Consider the following 21,235-nt stretch of genomic DNA (forward strand, 5'->3'; position numbering starts at 1 on the left):
TTTTTTACTATGATTTGACTTGGTTATGATGAAAATGCTTTGGGAAACGGTTCAGTGCATCATAAGTGTCAAATATAGCCACAGTACGATTCAGTTACGAAATGGTTGAGGACACCAAAAATCTCACATTGAGCCATGATTCACTCAGGTACGATCCTTCATTTTTTCATGAAATCTAAATTTTCTCTACAAGTCTATTCAGTTACAATGAAAATGCTTCAGGAAACGATTCCGTGTATCATAATTGTTACATTCAGCCACATTTTGATTCAGATATGATTGTCAAAATCATCTCCTGCGTTGCACTGATTCACTGACGAAACGATTCAGTGCAGCACAGAAGCTAACATTTCATCATGATTTGACTCAATTATGATTCTTTAGGAAGTGATTCAGTGACTCATATTATCTTAGCCATGTTTTTATTCAATTCTGACTCTTTGAAGAACTTGAGGATTTCTTTGTGGTTCAGAATGATGTCTAGAACTACACTGAACGCAAAAATGTGTCTGGAGGAACTATTTACACTCAGAAACATGGTGTCGTACAGTCTGTAACTGCATCAGAGCCACGAATACAGAGATGTAGCGAAAATTAAAGCACCCTAAATGTAGTTCACCCTCTTTTTAGAGCCATCACAGATCATAGCCATACGGGCACAATGAGTCTAGAACCGTTGAAAATGTTCTACAACAAATAGTGTGTTTAATCCCTGTTTATAGCAGTCCTGCGCACGTAACAAGGGTTCTTTAGTAAAACATTGTTCTGTATAGAACCATAAGTTCTACATAGGGAACACTTGAAGCATGAAATTGTTCTGTGTGGTGAAATGGTTCTTCAGATTGATGGAGAATGTGTTGGACCAAAAAGGGCTCTGCTATTGTAACAAGCTTGACATTGTAACAGTGGCAGAACCATATCGCTGCTGTCGGAACAAAACCTTGTATCTCCATCTTTGTTGATTTTCAGTTTTTGACATAATTTCAAAAAGCATGCTGGCCTTTACATTGTGTGTGAATTTCATGAATGATGGACCAAAATTAGCGGCCAAAAATAACTTGGAAAGCAAGTCTGTTTTCATTGACTTCCATTAAAAGCAATGTAAGTTTTTTCTTTACTCCTGTAAAGTTACCATTTTGGAGGTTTTCTTCTGACAACAGAGAAATGCAACACAATAGTCAAGTCAAAAGGAATTTAAAAGACAACAAGTGTTGGGAAAAAGTGCTGCACAATAAAATCAATTAAAATAACCACTGCTGACTAATCAGAACTATACAGTACACTGATCAAAGAAAGGAAATAACAACATGCAAATAAAAAGCGATAAAATAAAAGGCCAAAATAAAATAGAAGAGCTACAGAATCAACCAAGACAGAACAGATACTGATCATTAAAAGACTTTAGAAAATAGAGGAGTATTAAAATTTGCCTTAAAACCCTCTACTGTGGGAGATTCCGTTCCAGAGTCATTGGGGAAAGGCTAGGAGCCACTGGTTAGAAGATCATAGAGCTCGTGAGGTGGACAGGAGGACTGGAAGCAGAGGAGGTCGGAGATCTAGCTGGGAGCCTTGCAGCGCTTTAAAAATTTAAATTCAGTTCTATATTTTACTGGTAACCAGTGCAGCGAAGCAAGTACAGGGGTGATGCTCTCCCTTTTCTCGGGCCGCATTTTGGACCAGCTGCAGATGTGACAACCCCGACTGACAGATTCTCAAGTACAGCGAATTGCAATAGTCAGTAGAACCATGTACAAGTCAATGGAACCAGACTTTTGAATCGTTTCTTTTGGTCCATTCATCATGAAATTGATACACAAAGTAAAGATCATCAGGCATTTTAAAATTCAGTCAAAACGGCAGTGATGGGGACACAAGGTTTTGCTGCGACAGCAGCGACATGCAGGTCTGATAACACAACCTACAAAAACTAAAACAATCACTAAAGGACCCCAACATTTTAATCACATTATATAAAGAATGTTTATGACAATTTTAAATTTTCATAGTTTGTAAATGCTCAAGGTGAAGCACAGACACCTCGACTCTCTGTGGCCAGTAATAACGTTTGACCAGTGCTGGTGTGAAACAGACTGAAGGACCGGATTAGGCCGGCAGGGCAACGTTAGCGCCCCGACACGCTCGCCAAGCCTAAAACTAAACAATAGCCAATAACAACGTTATGACTGATAAAATGTAGAGCCGACAGAGTCAAAAAGTCGACTCCAAGCATTTTCACTCAAAGCCATTAGTGTAGAGTCGACCACAACTCCCAGGTGAGTCAAATTTGAAGAATTAACTCCTTTGTGTCCCCATCATTACCCCTCTGGGCTTCACAAACTCGCCCGATGTTTCTGTTTCTATATCCGTGTCTGTGTCTTTGTGATGATCCAGCTCAGAAATCCAGTTCAAACCCTTCCTGAATCCATAGAGCTGCCCTTTCCATTCCATCTCATCACGAGATGTTATGACACTCACATCCAGAGTTATGAGCCTATGAAAGAGGGGCTGAGATACACATCATCTGCCTCTCTCACATACATACATAATTAATATATCATTATTAATGAATAAATTCTACAGATCTTGTTCAAATATTAACACTTTTCTGGTCTTCGGGCGGAAGGCAGGATACACTCTGGACAGGTCGCCAGTCCATCGCAGGGCAGACAGACAGACACACAATCACTCACACACTCACACCCAGGGGCAATGTAGCATGTCCAATTGGCAGCAAATAAACACAACACTACACAAATAAATAGATTTTGAAAATGTGTCTTGGGTGCTTTTGCACTTTTGCACAGTATATTTCGCATATATTTCGCATATTCCACATATTGTGCATATATGCCCAATATGTGATAATTACATATATGTGCACAACCTATATCCGAAATATATACCTGACCTTTTACAGAGGTCTTTAAATACAGTGGAGTAGCCCTTTAGCCTGTCAGCTCTCGCACAAAAGTGAGCTCCCCTGATAAAGAGTGTCCACTACACGGACTAAGTGATGTGGTCACACTGTGAGTGGTGGTGCACTGATTTGTATGAAATTTTGTCCTCTGTGCGTAAACAGAATAGATACACTACATGGCCAAAAGTATGTGGACACCCCTCCTAATTATTGAGTTCAGCTGTTTCAGACACACTCACTACTAACAGGTGTATAAAGTCAAGTACACAGCCTTGCAGCCTCCATACAAACACTGGGAGTAGAGGGTTGCACTGAAGAGCTCAGAGACTTTAAGCATGGCTCTGTCATATGATGCCGCCTCTGACACAGGGCAGTTTGTGAGATCCTGCCACATCTGCCCCAGACAAGCGTAAGTGCTATTACTGTGAAATAGAAGCAGCTAAGAGCAACAATAGCTCAGCCACAAAAAGGAAGACCACACAAACTCACAGGGCACTTAAGTGTACAGACCGTAAAAATCATCTATCCTCTGTTGAATCATCACTATAGAGCTCTAAACTGCCTCTAGAAGCAACATCAGCACAAGAACTGTCCATCAGGACATTCATGAAATGGGTCTCTATGGCTGAGCACTGCACACAAGCCTAAGGTCTCTATGCGTAATGACAAGCATCAGCTGGCGAGGTGTAAAGCACCACCACACTGTTCTCTGGAGAGATTAATCAGCTTCACTATCTGTCAGTCTGATGATGAATCTGAGTTTGGTGGAGCTCCAGGAGAACGTTACCTACCAGAAAGCAGAGCCAGCAGTAAAGTTTGGTGGAGGAGGGATGATGGGCTGGGCTGTTTTTCAGGGTTTGAGCTCTCAGTTCCAGTGAAGGGTGATGTTAAAGCTACAGCACAAAGACATTTCACACATCTATAGAGCTCCATAAATACATGGAGTGGCCAGTTTGGCATAGAGGAACTGTAGTGGCCTCACAGAGCCCTGACCTTTTGACTGAATGGGCAAAAACTCCCACAGACTCTCTCCAAAATCTTGCAGAAAGCGTCCCAGAAGACTGGACTTAGAGCTGCAAAGGGGGAGCAACTCCATGTTAATGCCTTTTGATTTGGAAATGGGACGTCCAACAAGCTCAGATAGGAGTGATGTCCACATACTTTTGGCCATGTAGTGTTTCACCACGTTTTAACCGTGAGAGACTGTGCTGCTGTTTAAACACCCAATAAAGTGAAAACAGTATGTCTTGGTCTGTGTAAACAGTGGAGTCTCTCATTAATGATCACTCCTATTCACAGAATCGACAAGAGTAAACAGATTTGAATCACCTTCAGTGGACACGTGAACGAGGTTTGAAAACCAAGAGTGTTAGCTACTATTTAAACACGTTCGCACCTAATTGAATATCTATTTCTATTTCATATTTAATGTGCAGATATTTTACGTGTTTAATAAATCCAAGTTTATTACCGTGTCATTCGAACTCTCCGTTCCACCTTAACTGGCGGGGCAGTCGCGTTCTGGTGCCTGTGGCTGCCGCTATTTAAGGTGGAACGGAGAGTTCGAACAACTGAGTTCTAAGTTGACCCAGAACTCCGTTCCTGCTGATTTTACTCACTTTTCCTGGCCGTTTTCCTCCCTCCTCGAGCTCTACTCCTCAAAACCGGGACTCCGTTCATGTTTTAAGCTCCGCGGTTCTCCGATCCGCTGTTTATTAGCGCGTTAATATTCCGGCTGTTCAGTCCATCAGATCTACACCGCGTTCTGCACCGTTCAACCTCTTAGGCTGCAGTTCAGCCCGCGGCCAGCAGGGGGCCACTCGCTCAGCTGGAGGATGAACCCCACATGGTCTGAAAGGGTCTAAAGCGCTAATCTCCCCTGTTTTGCGTTGAACCCCGTCTCTGCAGCGCTGTAGAGCAGCTGGAACTCGGAGCTCCAACGCGGATGCGCCCGGTTCCTCCTCCTCCTTCTTGGCAAAGCGCCTGAGAGCCAAACACAGGCTCAGGTGTTCCTGGGTGGACATCCCTACATCAGTGTGACCAGCCCTGCTCAGGCGTTAAAGAGCCAGTGTCCTGCATTCTAAAGGTTTGAGTCGTCAACTTGTGACGTTTGTGTAAAAACAATAAATAAATAAATAAATAAATAAATACATACTTTTGTTTGACCGCTTTCCAACCTCTCTTTATCCTGGTTTAGGATGGTTTGGCCTCTGATTAATTAGCTTGTGATTAATTAGGCTGTGATTTTGTTAAATCATGATTATTTAGCATATGATTCGCTAGGCTGTGATTGGTCAGCCTGTAATTGTTTAGTGTACAATTGGTTAGCCTATGAAAAGTCAGCCTATGATTGGTTAGCCTGTGATTGGTCAGCCTATGATTGGTTGGCCTATGATAGGTCAGCCTGTGATTGGTCAGCCTATGAAAAGTCAGCCTACAATAGGTCAGCCTATGAAAAGTCAGCCTATGATTGGTTAACCTATGATTGGTCAGCCTATGAAATGTTAGCCTACGATTGGTCAGCCTATGATAGGTCAGCCTGTGATTGGTCAGCCTATGAAAAGTCAGCCTACAATAGGTCAGCCTATGATTGGTCAGGCTATGATTGGTCAGCCTATGATTGGTCAGCCTATGAAAAGTCAGCCTATGATTGGTTAGCCTATGAAAAGTCAGCCTATGATTGGTCAGCCTATGATTGACTAGCCTATGATTGGTTAGCCTATGATTGGTTAGCCTATGATAGGTCAGCCTGTGATTGGTCAGCCTATGATTGACTAGCCTATGATTGGTTAGCCTATGATTGGTTAGCCTGAAAAAGCCAGGGGCGACAGTGACAAGGAAAACCTCCCTGAGAGATGAGGAAGAAAGCTGGGGAGGAGCCAAGGCTCACAAGGGGGGACCCATCCTCCTCTGGTCAAACACCCTACAAATTACTGACAAAAAAAAGACCCTATACATCTCACAGGTCTGCTGTCATGCTCATGTGTACTGATACAGTCATAGTATATATAATGTAAGTGATGATGATGATGAAGACCTTCAGTGCAATTCTCATCTTTCTGAACCAGAGCAAACCAGCTAAGCTAGGAAAAACACATAGTAAACAGAACAACACAGACAAAGCAGAAGCGCTGCTGAGGGCGTTAGCAGCTCCAGGCCTGCTGACAGCCCAGCCACATGCTGTCATACCTTGGTGCATTTCATTTCCTCTTGGTTTATCTGTGCTGGGGTCCGCACCATCCCCCTCAGAGCCCTTAGCTGAGTCAGTGTGGAGAAAGAGAAGAAAGTAAATATTAAAGTTTAGTCTGATCTGTCTGTCCCTCTGTGTGTTTCTGTGAGCTGTCGGTTAATGTGAAGGTTTGTTTTCCTCTCAGGTCTCTTTTCCTTCGCCGTAGCACTTCTGAACTCACGGAACGGAAGCAGAATGGTGAGTACAGCACATCACCTGTACATGCTGTTGAACTATATGGAGTAGTTTCTGAATTTTCTTCTTGCAGTATGTTTATTTGTTTATTGTTTGTTTATTTCTCATCGTTTTTACTGTAGCTTATTACTTGCTGGTTTGTTTGCTGGGACAAGTTTCTTGTAAGTGACGTGCTGTAAGTGACTGGCCTATGAAAACGGCTCTCATTCACTGGAATCCGCTGGACTACTGCAGGTAAAGGCACACAGGGAGGGTGGAGACTGTGTTTGCTGTTACACTACACTGAAAGTCCTGTTTACTTTGCTGTGACAACAATACGCCATAATCATATACACTACAATTCAAAAGTTTGGGACCAGTGTTTTCAGTAATGTTTAAATGACTGTAAACTTCAGAGCTGTCAGGTAATCAGTAGGAAGCTGTAAATAAAAGTGCTGTACATTAGTAATAAAATTAACATATAGAATTCACCAGTTTCAGTTCCACTCCATGTCAATTCAGACTGAATGGGTGGAGCTGTAGCTGAATGGTGGGGCTAAACTGCTGTAGCTGAATGGGTGGAGCTAAATTTCTGTAGACTGAACGGGCAGGGTTAAACACCTGTAGGTGGAATGGGCAGGGTTAAACACCTGTAGGTGGAATGGGCAGGGCTAAACACCTGTAGGTGGAATGGGCAGGGCTAAACACCTGTAGGTGGAATGGGCAGGGTTAAACACCTGTAGGTGGAATGGGCAGGGCTAAACACCTGTAGGTGGAATGGGCAGGGTTAAACACCTGTAGGTGGAATGGGCAGGGCTAAACACCTGTAGGTGGAATGGGCAGGGCTAAACACCTGTAGGTGGAATGGGCAGGGTTAAACACCTGTAGGTGGAATGGGCAGGGCTAAACACCTGTAGGTGGAATGGGCAGGGCTAAACACCTGTAGGTGGAATGGGCAGGGTTAAACACCTGTAGGTGGAATGGGCAGGGCTAAACACCTGTAGGTGGAATGGGCAGGGCTAAACACCTGTAGGTGGAATGGGCAGGGCTAAACACCTGTAGGTGGAATGGGCAGGGCTAAACACCTTTAGGTGGAATGGGCAGGGCTAAACACCTGTACGCATGGCTGGCGGGTATATATTGTTTATAATACTCACGTCGTCTGCGATTTTCTCTGACAGAGGAGAATAATCTGTCTCTCCTCCGAAATCCATCTGAAGTTTCATCCTCCGACGTCCGTTTAGCTGTAGATCGGAACAAAAGGACTCACTTTCTGTGTGTAGCATGATATCTGAACATATATTTTTCATTTTGGGCATGAAAATGTAACTTATTTATCAAAAAATACTGCTGCTACTACTAATAGTACATCATAATTATTGTCTTCTTCTTCTTCTTATTATTATTATTCTTACTATTATTATTATATTCTATTTAATATAAATGATATACTTGCTATGTCCTAAATCCTAATATGTGACATCATCCATGCATATTTCAGTAAATCTGCATAATTTATGGAAATGTTTGCACTCACTCCTCAGACGCACGGAGGAGAAACTCCAGCTTCGTCGAGACATCTCGCTCAGTTCTTTCTGCTAAAAAAAATAAACACAAATATTATTTATCTGATCTATTCAGCGCCCTCCCTTACTTTTGTATGTATTTGCCGTTCCGCCTTAAATGGTGCATCAGTTACATTCTGGAGCCTCAGGCATTTAAGGTGCAACGGAAAATTTGAAGAAGAAGCATTGAGTGCAGTGAGAACAAAACCTTGTGGTCTTTTAAGGGGGGACTTCACCATAACCTGCATACGAGCTACATACTACGTGCATTGTCCGAGGAACCAGCATGACCACACTAACCAGTGTGACCTGCTTTCTTTTCTAGCTTTCCCAGGTGGAAGGTCAACTCTGACTTGAGTTAGTAAATGTTAGCTGTGCTGTTGACTCTTTGTTTGAGCAGCAGGTCAGAGACAGTCTGTGTCTGAGTGAATGGAGTGTCTGTAGTCTTTCCCACCGATACAGATGCCTAGAGACTCCAGCAGACTCTTTTAGATCACTGCACACTACTAAAGACATCTATTTCTTTTCAGACTACTGTAGATTCTTATGGACTTCTGTAGACTGCTCTAGGCTCCTACAGATTCATATACTTTACTACAGACTGCTAAAGTCTTCTGTACTATAGACTCCTATAAAACTATAGAGACTGTAGAGACTCTAAAAGACATCTACAGGCTTGTATAGGCCTCTGTAGACCACAGAAGAATCCTGTAGACTTTTCTAGTCTAGTGTAGAGTCCTATAGACCAGTGTAGTCTTCTCTAGACAACTTTAGACTCTAACAGATATCTATTGGCTCTTATAGACTGCTGTAGACCACTGAAGGCTCCTGTAGTCTAGTGTAGACTTTTCTGGGACCAATGTAGCCTTCACTAGACAAATATAGACTCTTAGACATTTACAGCTCCTATAGACTGCTGTATACCACAGAAAACTCCTGTAGATTTCTGTAGTCTAATGTAGACTTATATAGGCTAATATAATCTCTATTAGACATTGATATGCTCTTATAGACTTCTGTAGACCATTGAAGATTCCTGTAGACTTCTGTAGTCTTTTTTGGGAGCAATGTAGTCTTCAATGGACTTTTGTAGACTACTACAGATACCTGTATACTTCAATAGACTGATGTAAACGGTAGCCTCTATAGACTTCTACAGACTATTGTAGACTCATATAGACTGCTGTCATCTAGTGTAGATTTCTGTAGATGAATGTCCATCTATAGACTACTGATGACTCTTAAAGCCATCTATGGGCTATCGATACATATAGTCTTCTGTAGAGTAGTGTAAACCTCTGTAGACCACTGTACACATCTACTGACTTCTGTAGACTTTTGTAGACTACTATAGACTACTATATAGATCACTGCAGACTCTATATAGACTTCTCCATACATCTATAGACTCTTGTACACTACTGTTGGCTCATAAAGACCTCTACAGGCTTGTACCCTTCTGTATGATACTGTTGACTCCCATAGAGTTCTATAGTCTGTTCTGTAGGCAGACCAGAAATCATAGTTATGGCCAGTGATAAAAATCCATGCAGTAATTCTATATGATTATTTCTGACTGGCAGCTCATTGAAACGAGTGATTGTGAGCAGAAGAGGAGATATTTTATTATGATTTGGATCTGATGAAAAGTTATTTTTCCACATGCCATTCTGTTTCGCAGAAAGTAATTTGACATGTTTACTGTAAATACAGAATGTAAATCAACCCTAAATGTAATTCATTTTGCCATTTATCATGTATGTACATGTGTAAGTATGCAATTATATCAATATATCTAAATAAAGGTGATAATTCTTCTCTTCAAAGGGTCAAAAATTGAACATGCTCTTGTTTGCCACTCTGATCAGATGGACGAGCAGACACAGGAAGTCCTGGGGTTTTGGTTTTGGCAGGTTTTGTAGAGCAGTTGATGGTTGGTGCAAGACTGTGGTGCATGTCTTGACAGCGTAACCTGCTCTGATGGCCGTAAAGGGCCTTCAGGACTTCCAGGAATACCTGCCGACTTTCTTTCCAACACCAGCACCAGCGCGGTGATGATGTTTGGACTGTAGATGCTCATCACTGTGTAATTCTGCACACACTGTCAACAGCTCAGTTACACCTCGCCTTCTTCTGAAATTTCCAGAGTAATGTTTGATTTTCAGTTTGACGTCTCAAGGAAGTAGGAGAACCCTCAGGACCTTCTAGGCCCTCAGAGAAGGTCCAGTGATTCCTCGTCTATCCCAGTCAGTCAGAAATCTCTTCCACACTGAAATCACTTTGGACAGGATTACGCTCAGCCTGGTTAGCCAGCTGTACAATGATTTTTCAGAGGTAAATGTTGTGTTGAGAGTTGAGTCTGGAGTTGTTTTCACACCCAGCGAGTTGATAAAGCCCAGCATGTTACAGGGGAGTGTGAGTTGTTTCAACTTCTGGCTTTTTTTGGCAATCAGTTGATGAGTGAAGCTGTTAGATGCCTTAATCTAAAGAGAAAGAGGCTGAATTTTAGCTCAGTGCTGTGAACTCTTACTCTGATTTCTTTCAGATTTCTCAGTCTGAGCATGTGCAAAAACAGACGGCGGTACCAGAAATAAACAAGCAACATCGCGGTGGGACGCAGCAAAACACTAAAGACAAAATAAAGGATTTAAATATTCTTCATCGTCTAGACGATGTCTGTTCATATTTTCAGATAAAGTGGCGCAATGTTTAAAATATAACTCACAAAGTTTGAGTTTACATCACGTCTGATTCTGTGAGATTATTGGCTGGTTGTAAAGCAGAAATCTGATTACTGTCTGAGTCATGTAGACCTGGAGTTTCCCCATTATCTGATTACTCAAGTGCATGTAAACGAGTTGATCAGATTACTGACGATCAGATTTTCTTCAATTATCGGATTATTAGACGCATGTAAACGTGCTCAGTGATATAGGCAGAAACCTGCTTTCTATAGCAGGCTCATGATTAACTAGGCTGAATCCCATATAGCTGCCTGTACAGTGCACCTAATAAATTCCTACATAAATGCAGAATTCTGGATTTTGTTCTTAAACATAAAAAAGTTCTGAAATATCCTCTTAATTAGTTCCTTAAGATTTTCCTAAGAAAGTCTTCACGTCGGCTGTGTTGCATTTTACAGAATATCACAAATGCCACAAGAAACATTTTCTATTTGTAATTACGGTTATTTCTGTTTTTCAATCAACAAAATGGAGGAAAAAAATCAAATCAAGCTTTTAAAACACTTCAGCAAATGAGATCCAGAGGTGATGGAGGAAGAAACAGCCAGCAGGGAAAAGTCCTCCTTAGAACGTTTGATAATTGTGGTGGATAGTGAGAGACAAGGACGAGGAGCAGAGGCAGTGCTGAGGCAGTGCTGATCGGTTTGGATGGTCACCTCGTCAATACGGCCTGAGACAAGTGACAGTCTGTCGTGAGATTCAGAGCAGAACTCTTTCGAGAATAACGCTGATGCTTGTTCTTAGAATTATTTTTGAAGAATAATAACTTTCTCTTAAGGATGAAGTTCAGAAAAACACACATGCAGGAAGATGTTCTTTCTGAAGACGCTGTGGTGAACCGGGCCGCTGGGCTCGGTCCAGTGTGGCTGTGTTTGAGCTCTATTGGGCTCCTCTGGGTTTCACAGTGATGTGTATGAGCTGTTGTGTTCTCCTCCCTGTGTTTGCCGTGTAGGACGTGGTGGATGGAGTTTATGGAGGTTATATATAGCTGCAGTGCTCCCTGCGGAGCTGAACCCCAGTCAGCTGAGGGTCTTCCTGTTACCCGAGAGAAACTTGACCCGCTGTGTGGGAATATCTCCAGGATGGGAGCATTTCTCTAACTTCTTTCTGAACAACAAAGCTTCCTAAATAAAGGGGCTTCAATTTGCGGAGTCTTACATTGCACACATGTACTTTAAAGGTTCTGCACACAAGTCCCCTCCACAGAGAGGTTCCTCACAGAGGCCAGAGAAACTGCACTAAGGTGAACATTTGGGTTCTGTGTCAGCGTCTTGCTCAGGTTAAAGTATGGGGCTAAAAATGTACAAAAAAAAAAAAAAGTCAAATAACAGGCTTAAGTATGTAAAAGCATTAAATTTAAACCTTTTGACAGTTAAATATAGAATGAAGAAAGTGTCTCCTGGAGCCATTTTACAGAAACCTCCTACCTTTTAGTTCTAAGTTTAGATCTGAAGGTCAATATAAGATTTGTCACTAATTCATATTTAGAGACACAAATCTGATCTTAGTTTAGGATCTTGCAGCATCTTATCACCAATTAGGAGATCTTAACCTACTCAGTCAAAGTCCACAATTCAGCTGTCATGTCTGTTTCCTAGCAACCGACCATAAACACACAGCTGAAACATAAACACGTCATCAAAATAATGTTAAAAACGTCAGTTACAGCTAAAGAAGTAAAAAAGGTCAATCAGAACTAAGGTGTGATAAACTGTTAGTAGTTAATACCATGAAAGTCGCCCCCTGCTGTTTATCAGAGTCGCCCCCTGCTGTTTATCAGAGCGTTGCCGCTCCCAAGTTTCAGTCTCCATTTCCAAACACTTTAGCCGAGCGTGCTAACGTTACTCCTCCTAATAAACAGGCACATGTTCAGCTCCGTCTCATCATTATTCACACCATCACTTTAATATTTCATCATCAACATTAACAGAAAAACGTCTCCCAGTGAAAGCCACGTTTTACAGTAGAAATAAATGGAGCTCATTATGCTGGTAGTGAACTACGCTGCCTGACTCAGCCGCCTCAGAACCAGAGAAACGGACCTTAAACAGAAGTTAGGACCCTGTTGGAGTTCATCCTAAAGTTAGGACAGGATTTAGGTTTAGGCTAGTTAGGCTAGTTAGGATGTTTTCTGATTTGGAGTTAATGATGAGATTAGGAAAGTAGGAGCTGTTATTCTGGAATAGATACTGAACTAAATTCATCCATCCATCCATTTATTCAATCATTTATTCATCCTCTAATTCATTAATTAAATCATCCAAAAATCCATCCAACCTTTTATCTAGTCATTCATCCATTCATCGATTCATTCAGGAATTCAGCCATTCATTAGGTCATTAGTTCATGCATGCATCCATCAATCTATCCATCCATTCATTTATTCATCATTGCCTTTGCCCATCCATCCATCCATCCATCCATCCATTCACCCGTCCGTCCATCTCTCTGTCTGTCCATCCATCATCCATCCATTTGTCCATCCATCCATCCATCCATCCATCCATCCATCCATCCATCAATCGGTCCATCCACCCATTCACCTACTTGCTATTGATTGATTCATTAATTCATCCGCTCATTAATTCATTTACACATCCATCAATCTATCCATTCACTAATTAATTTATTCATTCATCAATTCATTCATCCATTAACTTGTTCACCCATCCATCCATCCATCCATCCTCCCTTTAATTAATCAATTCATTCATTCATCAATGCCTTTGCCCGTCTGTTCATCCATTCATCCTCTGATTGATGTAGTCATTAATTCATCCCCCTATTAATTCATACATCCATCCATTCATTCATTCTCTCATCCATCTGGAACAGGAAGGGGGGGTTGGAATTTTCTCCAAACTGTCGATGTACGTTTTTTGGATCAGATGAAAGTCTGCTGACCTACTGACCACAACTGACCAACTCACCTGAGAAAATAACAAACTGTGCCCTGTGTAATTTACAGGCAGCATCAGTGAGTGAGTGAGTTAATGTGTAGACAGAGAAAAATGTGACACCCCCCCACACCTACAGCTGTGTTCAGACAAGCCCAACACAGCATTGCACAGCTTGAGTTCGGCACAGTGAGCTGATATCAAGAAGATTGCAGTGTTACAGTTCTACAACCCCAATTCCAGTGAAGTTGGGACGTTGTGTAAAACATAAATAAAAACAGAATACAATGATTTGCAAATCCTTATCAACCCATATTCAACTGAATTCACTACAAAGACGAGATATTTAATGTTCAAACGGATAAACTTTATTGTTTTTTTGCAAATATTCACTCATTTTGAATTTGATGCCTGCAACACGTTCCAGAGAAGTTGGGACAGGGGCGTGTTTACCACTGTGTTACATCACCTTTCCTTTAACACTCAATAAGCGTTTGGGAACTGAGGACACTGATTGTTGAAGCTTTGTAGGTGGAATTCTTTCCCATTCTTGCTTGATGTACAGCTTCAGTTGCTCAGCAGTCCGGGGGTCTCCGCTGTCGTATTTTGAGCTTCATAATGCTCCACACATTTTCAATGGGAGACGGTCTGGACTGCAGGCAGGCCAGTCTAGTACCCGCACTCTTTTACTATGAAGCCACGCTGTTGTAACACGTGCAGAATGTGGCTCGGCATCGTCTTGCTGAAATAAGCAGGACGTCCCTGAAAAAGACGCTGCTTGGACGGCAGCTGGCTTTTGAACTTTGTGCTGAAAACAATCCGGACAGTCCTTTTCCTCTTTGGCCCAGAGGACACGACGTCCATGATTTCCAGAAACAGTGTGAAGTGTGGACGCGTCAGACCACAGGACACTTTTCCACTCTGCGTCAGTCCATCTCAGATGAGCTCGGCCCAGAGAAGCCGGCGGCGTTTCTGGGTGGTGTTGATATGTGGCTTCGCTTTGCATGGCAGAGTTTTAACCTGCACTTGTAGATGGAGCGACGAACTGAGTTCACTGACAGTGGTTATCTGAAGTGTCCTGAGCCCATGTGGGAATATCCGTTACAGAATGATGTAGTGCCGCCTGAGGGGTCGAAGGTCACAGGAATTCAATGTTGGTTTTCTGCCTTGCCGCTTAATTGAAGAGATTTCTCCAGATTCTCTGAATCTTTTGATGATATTATGGACTCTAGATGATGAAATCCCTAAATTCCTTGCAGTTGCACGTTGAGAAACGTTCTTAAACTGTTGGACTATTTGCACATGCAGTTGTTCACAAATTGGTGAACCTCGCCCGTCCTTGCTTGTGAAGGACTGAACCTTTCAGGGACGCTCCTTTATACCCAATCATGACACTCACCTGTTTCATCTACTATGAATTATTCATTATCTACTATGATTTATTCAATATATCCTGTGAATTGTTCAGTACCTTCTATGAAATATTCAGTATCTACTATGAATTATTCAGGATCTACTATGAATTATTCAGGATCTACTATGAATTATTCAATATATCCTGTGAATTGTTCAGTATCTACTATGAAATATTCAGTGTCTAATATGAATTATTCAGTATCTACTTTGAAATATTCAGTGTCCACTATAAATTATTCAGTATCTACTATAAATGAATCCTAGTAGTCAGTGAATGCAGTGTAAAAGCTGCTGTATAATAAGTATTTACAGTATTTACAGTAATTACAGTGATTGCAGCAGTCAGGCTTGTTCCTCTGTGCTGTTAAACTCTGTGTGTTTGAGCTGGTCGTCAGTTCTCAGACGTGCTGCGACAGGTCCCTCACACACCCTCCACAAACAGCAGGTCATTAGTTAATATACCGCTTTACTCAGAGAGCTCAGAGCTGAGAGAGCACGGCTATGCACAGGGTGCGGGGCCAGCCCAAAAGGGGGCGTGGCCTTTCCCAGAAGGTGAACCTTTAAATTACAGGTACGAAGTGTTTTAGCAGGTCAGCATTTGCTGCTGTTATGTTATTAACCACAGCGCTCAGACAAGCCTGAGTCCCCCACTTAACACCAGCACGTCCACTTTATTTCCATAATTCTCATAATCCTCAAAATAACAAAACAAAGACAAAACAAGCAGACTTCACAGCAGGACAGAGCGGATCCCACACTAACGCAGGGTCCCGCGAGATTTAATGTGGTTGAACAGGTTCCCGTAGAACGTCATGTAATAACAGGTTCTGATCAGCGAACAGAATTCACTCCTGTGTTATTCAAATTTCCTCTGTAGTGTAAAACACTCTCAAAGCAGATGGTTCTTCTGGGGCTCTTTAGTAAAGACAGTGGTTTTATATAGAACCACAAACATTTGAGAACCACTTGCATGCTTAAATAGTTCTCTGTGTGGTGAAATGGTCCTTCAGACTGATGGGGAATGTGTTGGTTCTATGTTGCACCCAAAGGGGGTCTGCTACTGTCACAAGCCTGACATCATAACAATATCAGGACCCTTTTTGGCTTGGCAGCTCTTTTTGGGTCTATATAGAACCATCTACATCACATTCTCCATCAGTCTGAAGAACCATTTCACCATGAAAAGGACAATTTAAGCATGGAAAGGGTTCTTTGAGTGTTCATGATTCTGATTAGAACCACTGTCTTTACTTAGGAACCCTTAAGTAACCATCTTTTTAAAGATAATTGTTCTTGTTTTAAGTAAATTATCTACCGGTATACCCCCCACCCACCATCCCCCCACTGTAAATGCTATATTAAGCAAAAAAATGAGGGACACAAAATTTTCTTAGTAAGATTTTTTTTTTTAATAAGCAATATTGTGAACAACTGCGTGAGCAAATAGTCCAACAGTTTAAGACCAACGTTTCTCAACGTGCAACTGCAGGAATTTAGGGATTTCATCATCTACAGTCCATAATATCATCAAAAGATTCAGAGAATCTGGAGAAATCTCTGCAAGTAAGCAGCAAGGCAGAAAACCAGCGGCACTGCATTAAAAACCCACATCATTCTGTAACGGATATTCCCACATGGGCTCAGGAACACTTCGGAAAACCACTGTCAGTGAACTCAATTCGTCGCTCCATCTACAAGTGCAGGTTAAAACTCTGCCATGCAAAGCGAAGCCAGATATCAACACCACCCAGAAACGCCGCCGGCTTCTCTGGGCCGAGCTCATCTGAGATGGACTGACGCAGAGTGGAAAAGTGTCCGGTGGTCTGACGCGTCCACATTTCACACTGTTTCTGGAAATCATGGACGTCGTGTCCTCCGGGCCAAAGAGGAAAAGGACTGTCCGGATTGTCATCCAATCAACGTCTTTTACAGGGACGTCCTGCTTATTTCAGCAAGACGATGCCGAGCCACGTTCTGCACGTGTTACAACAGCGTGGCTTCATAGTAAAAGAGTGCGGGTACTAGACTGGCCTGCCTGCAGTCCAGACCGTCTCCCATTGAAAATGTGTGGCACATTATGAAGCTCAAAATACGACAGCGGAGACCCCCGGACTGCTGAGCAACTGAAGCTGGACATCAAGCAGGAATGGGAAAGAATTCCACCTACAAAGCTTCAACAATCCGTGTCCTCAGTTCCCAAACGCTTATTGAGTGTTAAAGGAAAGGTGATGTAACACAGTGGGAAACACGCCCCTGTCCCAACTTCTCTGGAACGTGTTGCAGGCATCAAATTCAATATGAGTGAATATTTGCAAAAAAACAATAAAGTTTATCCGTTTGAACATTAAATATCTCGTCTTTGTAGTGGATTCAGTTGAATATAGATTGAAAAGGATTTGCAAATCATCGTATTCTGTTTTTATTTATGTTTTACATAACGTCCCAACTTCACTGGAATTGGGGTTGTACATTTATTACTGAATAATTTGCCTTGCGATTTGGGAACATGCCTCTATATCGTTTCTTCCCATCATCGCACAATGTTGCCTCATGGCAACAAACTCCAAAGGCACCCCTGCAGACACTTTTTGAAACTGCTCTCATAAAGTGTGCAGTAGAGGGTTAATATATGTTAAGATTCTGTTTCAATTCTAATCGTTAATTACTGTTTACTTTATTAACAGTAAATTTTGTTTGGAAAGAAAATATGAAATGTTCTACAGGGTGAGTCAAAAGTCACAGGACATGGTTTTATTTTAATGTTTATGCTGTCACAAACCTCCATGATGCGGTGCTGAAGGTCGTGTTTGATGCAGATTTTCTCAGCCTACACAATTTGTTTGAGAGGACCCCAGAGATTAAATCAATAATAAAATAAAATAAAAAATAAAATAAAATAAAACCTGTCCTGTGACTTTTGACTCACCCTGTATATGAAACCTTTTTGAAAAGGGTTCTATATAGATCCCTTTTGGGTGCTTTGTAGAACCATATTCAACACTTTAGCACCATTTAATCATGCAAATGTTTATGGTTCTATGTAGACCCCTTTTTGTTCCTAAGGAACCCTTGAGGAACCATAAGTTTTGAGAATGTAGGGCCCCAGGATCACTAAATAAGCCCTGTGAGACAATATAAGAGAGAGAAAAAGCCTAACTGACGTAAAGATCGTAGCAGATTGATGAGAGCCTCTGGGCTCATTCTGACTGAGAACAGATCGGATTTGTAAGTGAGGCACTCGCGGTGCTTTGAAGGCAATTAATTAGACTAAAAATCAGATTTATTGCTTGGCATTAGATAATTTCACTGTGTTTCTGCAGTGCAGACTGTCATCACCACATCAGAGCAGTTACAGAGCGTTTAGTGTTAAATGGAGTGCCTGGCTGTCCTGCAGTGACCTTGTCTGACATGCAGAGGGCACTCCAACACAGCTGTAATGAGGCCGGCCTGCTGATCTGCTCCCTGGGAAGGTCAGGAAGTCATGTTTAGCTCGGCTGGTGGTCTGGTTGGCACACATTCACACAGAAAAGTTCGGTTTGTTTGTCACTTACTAGCTGTTCGACCTGCAGTACATCAGAAAAACAAACATTACCAAACAAACCGCAAACAAACCGCTTTACAGGTTTATGCTGCCACTGAGAAGCTCAGTTCACTGGTATAGAACAAAGCAAGTGTCCCACAATCTTAAAGAGATGGTTCTCCTAGGGTTCTTTAGAGAAGTAGACACTTCTGAAGCGTCTGGCGCTGCTCGAGGTGACTGTCCCAGTATCTCCGTGTCGAGTCTTCTGTTTTTGTAAACAGTGTTTTTACCCTCATTTCTTTCTACTGTCCAAGTTTTTATTTCTGCCTAATCTATCAGTACAAAACATTGTGTGTTCAAAATGACTGAACTATTACAGGACAGGGAAAAAACCTGCTTTACCTTTAATGGAAGTGAATGGAACCAGAATTTTCTTTTGGTCCATTCATTGTGAAATCTGTCTGTCTGTCTGTCTGTCTGTCTGTCTGTCTGTCTGTCTGTCTGTCTGTCGGTTCTTGGTGGTGTCCAGTAAACGCCAACAGTATTCTGTGTTTGTCGTGACACCGTCTCTCTAATGGTCTAACAGGTGTTGTGATCCCAGATGCATGATAGTTTTCTGATGAAATCTAAACGTGTCCTACAGGAAATGTGTGGTATGTAATGGTAAATAAACATTAAGCCAGTTCCCATTAGAATTAGAGAGCTAAAGCATCAGCACCCCCCCCCCCCCCCCTGAGTGAGATCAATAGGAATTGGTCAGTCAATCCTGCTCAAGGTGAAGACTAAACATGGAGAAGCAGCGTTTAGATACTGTGCTGCTCTTAAATGGACCCAGTGGTCAGACAGTGTTAGAAGAGCCGACACTGGACACTTTAAACCAGCCTGAAAACGATCCTGTTAGAGCAGCTCAGTGTAAACACTTCCCATCATCACCTCAGCTTTAATCAAATGATGAACTTCTTCTCTATTAAAATCTATTTTTTTATTCATGTGTTTCATTTCTAATTATGCCTGTATTTTCTCATTTGACCACATCTGCATAAATAAACCTCCCTTGCTTTACCAATAAAGAGCCATTTGCATGCTTATGGTTCTCTGCATGGTGAAAAGTTGATGATGGAGAATGTGTTGTATATGGTTCCATATAGAACCAAAAACGGTTCTGTTATGGTATACAACACTCTTCAAAAGATGTGTTTAAAGCTGGTCCTGCAAGGCTTATTTAGTGAAGAAAATGAGTCAATATAAATTTGAAGATCTGATATTTGCACAGTACTGAACGTTCCATAGGCAGGTCAGTCAGTGTCCGGTCGTTGTTGGTGTTGTGTTGTGAGACTCTTGGTCTGTTTAGTGTGAAATCAGTTAGTTGGCTTCAGTTGAGGAACCTGTTGGGGCAGTTTTGACATTCAGTTACTCAACTGAGCTGAACCTGCTGCAGACAAAGGTCTGAACAAACAACAGCAACTAGCACACTCACTGTATAACACTGTGCTACTGTTACCCAGATCTACACTGGATTACACTGTATAACACTGTGCTACTGTTACCCAGATCTACACTGGATTACACTGTATAACACTGTGCTACTGTTACCCAGATCTACACTGGATTACACTGTATAACACTGTGCTACTCTTACCCAGATCTACCCTGGATTACACTGTATAACACTGTGCTACTGTTACCCAGATCTACACTGGATTACACTGTATAACACTGTGCTACTCTTACCCAGATCTACACTGGATTACACTGTATAACACTGTGCTACTCTTACCCAGATCTACACTGGATTACACTGTATAACACTGTGCTACTCTTACCCAGATCTACACTGGATTACACTGTATAACACTGTACTACTGTTACCCAGATCTACACTGGATTACACTGTATAACACTGTGCTACTCTTACCCAGATCTACACTGGATTACACTGTATAACACTGTGCTACTCTTACCCAGATCTACACTGGATTACACTGTATAACACTGTGCTACTGTTACCCAGATCTACACTGGATTACACTGTATAACACTGTGCTACTGTTACCCAGATCTACACTGGATTACACTGTGTAACACTGTGCTACTCTTACCCAGATCTACACTGGATTACACTGTATAACACTGTACTACTGTTACCCAGATCTACACTGGATTACACTGTATAACACTGTGCTACTCTTACCCAGATCTATACTGGATTACACTGTATAACACTGTACACTCTTACCCAGATCTACACTGGATTACACTGTATAACACTGTACACTCTTACCCAGATCTACACTGGATTACACTGTATAACACTGTGCTACTGTTACCCAGATCTACACTGGATTACACTGTATAACACTGTGCTACTCTTACCCAGATCTACACTGGATTACACTGTATAACACTGTGCTACTGTTACCCAGATCTACACTGGATTACACTGTATAACACTGTGCTACTCTTACCCAGATCTACACTGGATTACACTGTATAACACTGTGCTACTGTTACCCAGATCTACACTGGATTACACTGTATAACACTGTGCTACTGTTACCCAGATCTACACTGGATTACACTGTATAACACTGTGCTACTCTTACCCAGATCTACACTGGATTACACTGTATAACACTGTGCTACTCTTACCCAGATCTACACTGGATTACACTGTATAACACTGTACTACTGTTACCCAGATCTACACTGGATTACACTGTATAACACTGTACTACTGTTACCCAGATCTATACTGGATTACACTGTATAACAC

General features: G+C 41.8%; 1 protein-coding gene across 4 annotated transcripts in view; it reads right to left on the reverse strand.

Annotated features, from left to right (window-relative positions):
- Positions 1-21,235, reverse strand: part of dennd2da (DENN/MADD domain containing 2Da) — a 57,795-nt gene that overhangs the window by 24,749 nt on the left and 11,811 nt on the right. The window contains exons 2-4 of one of the 4 annotated variants that reach the window (XM_037535863.1): positions 7,858-7,915; positions 7,478-7,564; positions 6,107-6,175 (exon numbers count right to left, since the gene is read on the reverse strand). In XM_037535863.1, coding sequence (XP_037391760.1) covers positions 6,107-6,175; positions 7,478-7,564; positions 7,858-7,900 — 199 coding nt within the window. In that variant the 5' untranslated portion in view covers positions 7,901-7,915. Of the gene's footprint in view, positions 1-4,536; positions 4,948-6,106; positions 6,176-7,477; positions 7,565-7,857; positions 7,919-21,235 lie in introns of those variants that run through there. The other 3 variants (XM_037535862.1, XM_037535864.1, XM_017686204.2) reach the window with 3 other exon arrangements.

This window comes from Pygocentrus nattereri, chromosome 28 (genome assembly GCF_015220715.1).
Source record: "Pygocentrus nattereri isolate fPygNat1 chromosome 28, fPygNat1.pri, whole genome shotgun sequence".
Lineage (NCBI taxonomy): Eukaryota > Metazoa > Chordata > Actinopteri > Characiformes > Serrasalmidae > Pygocentrus > Pygocentrus nattereri.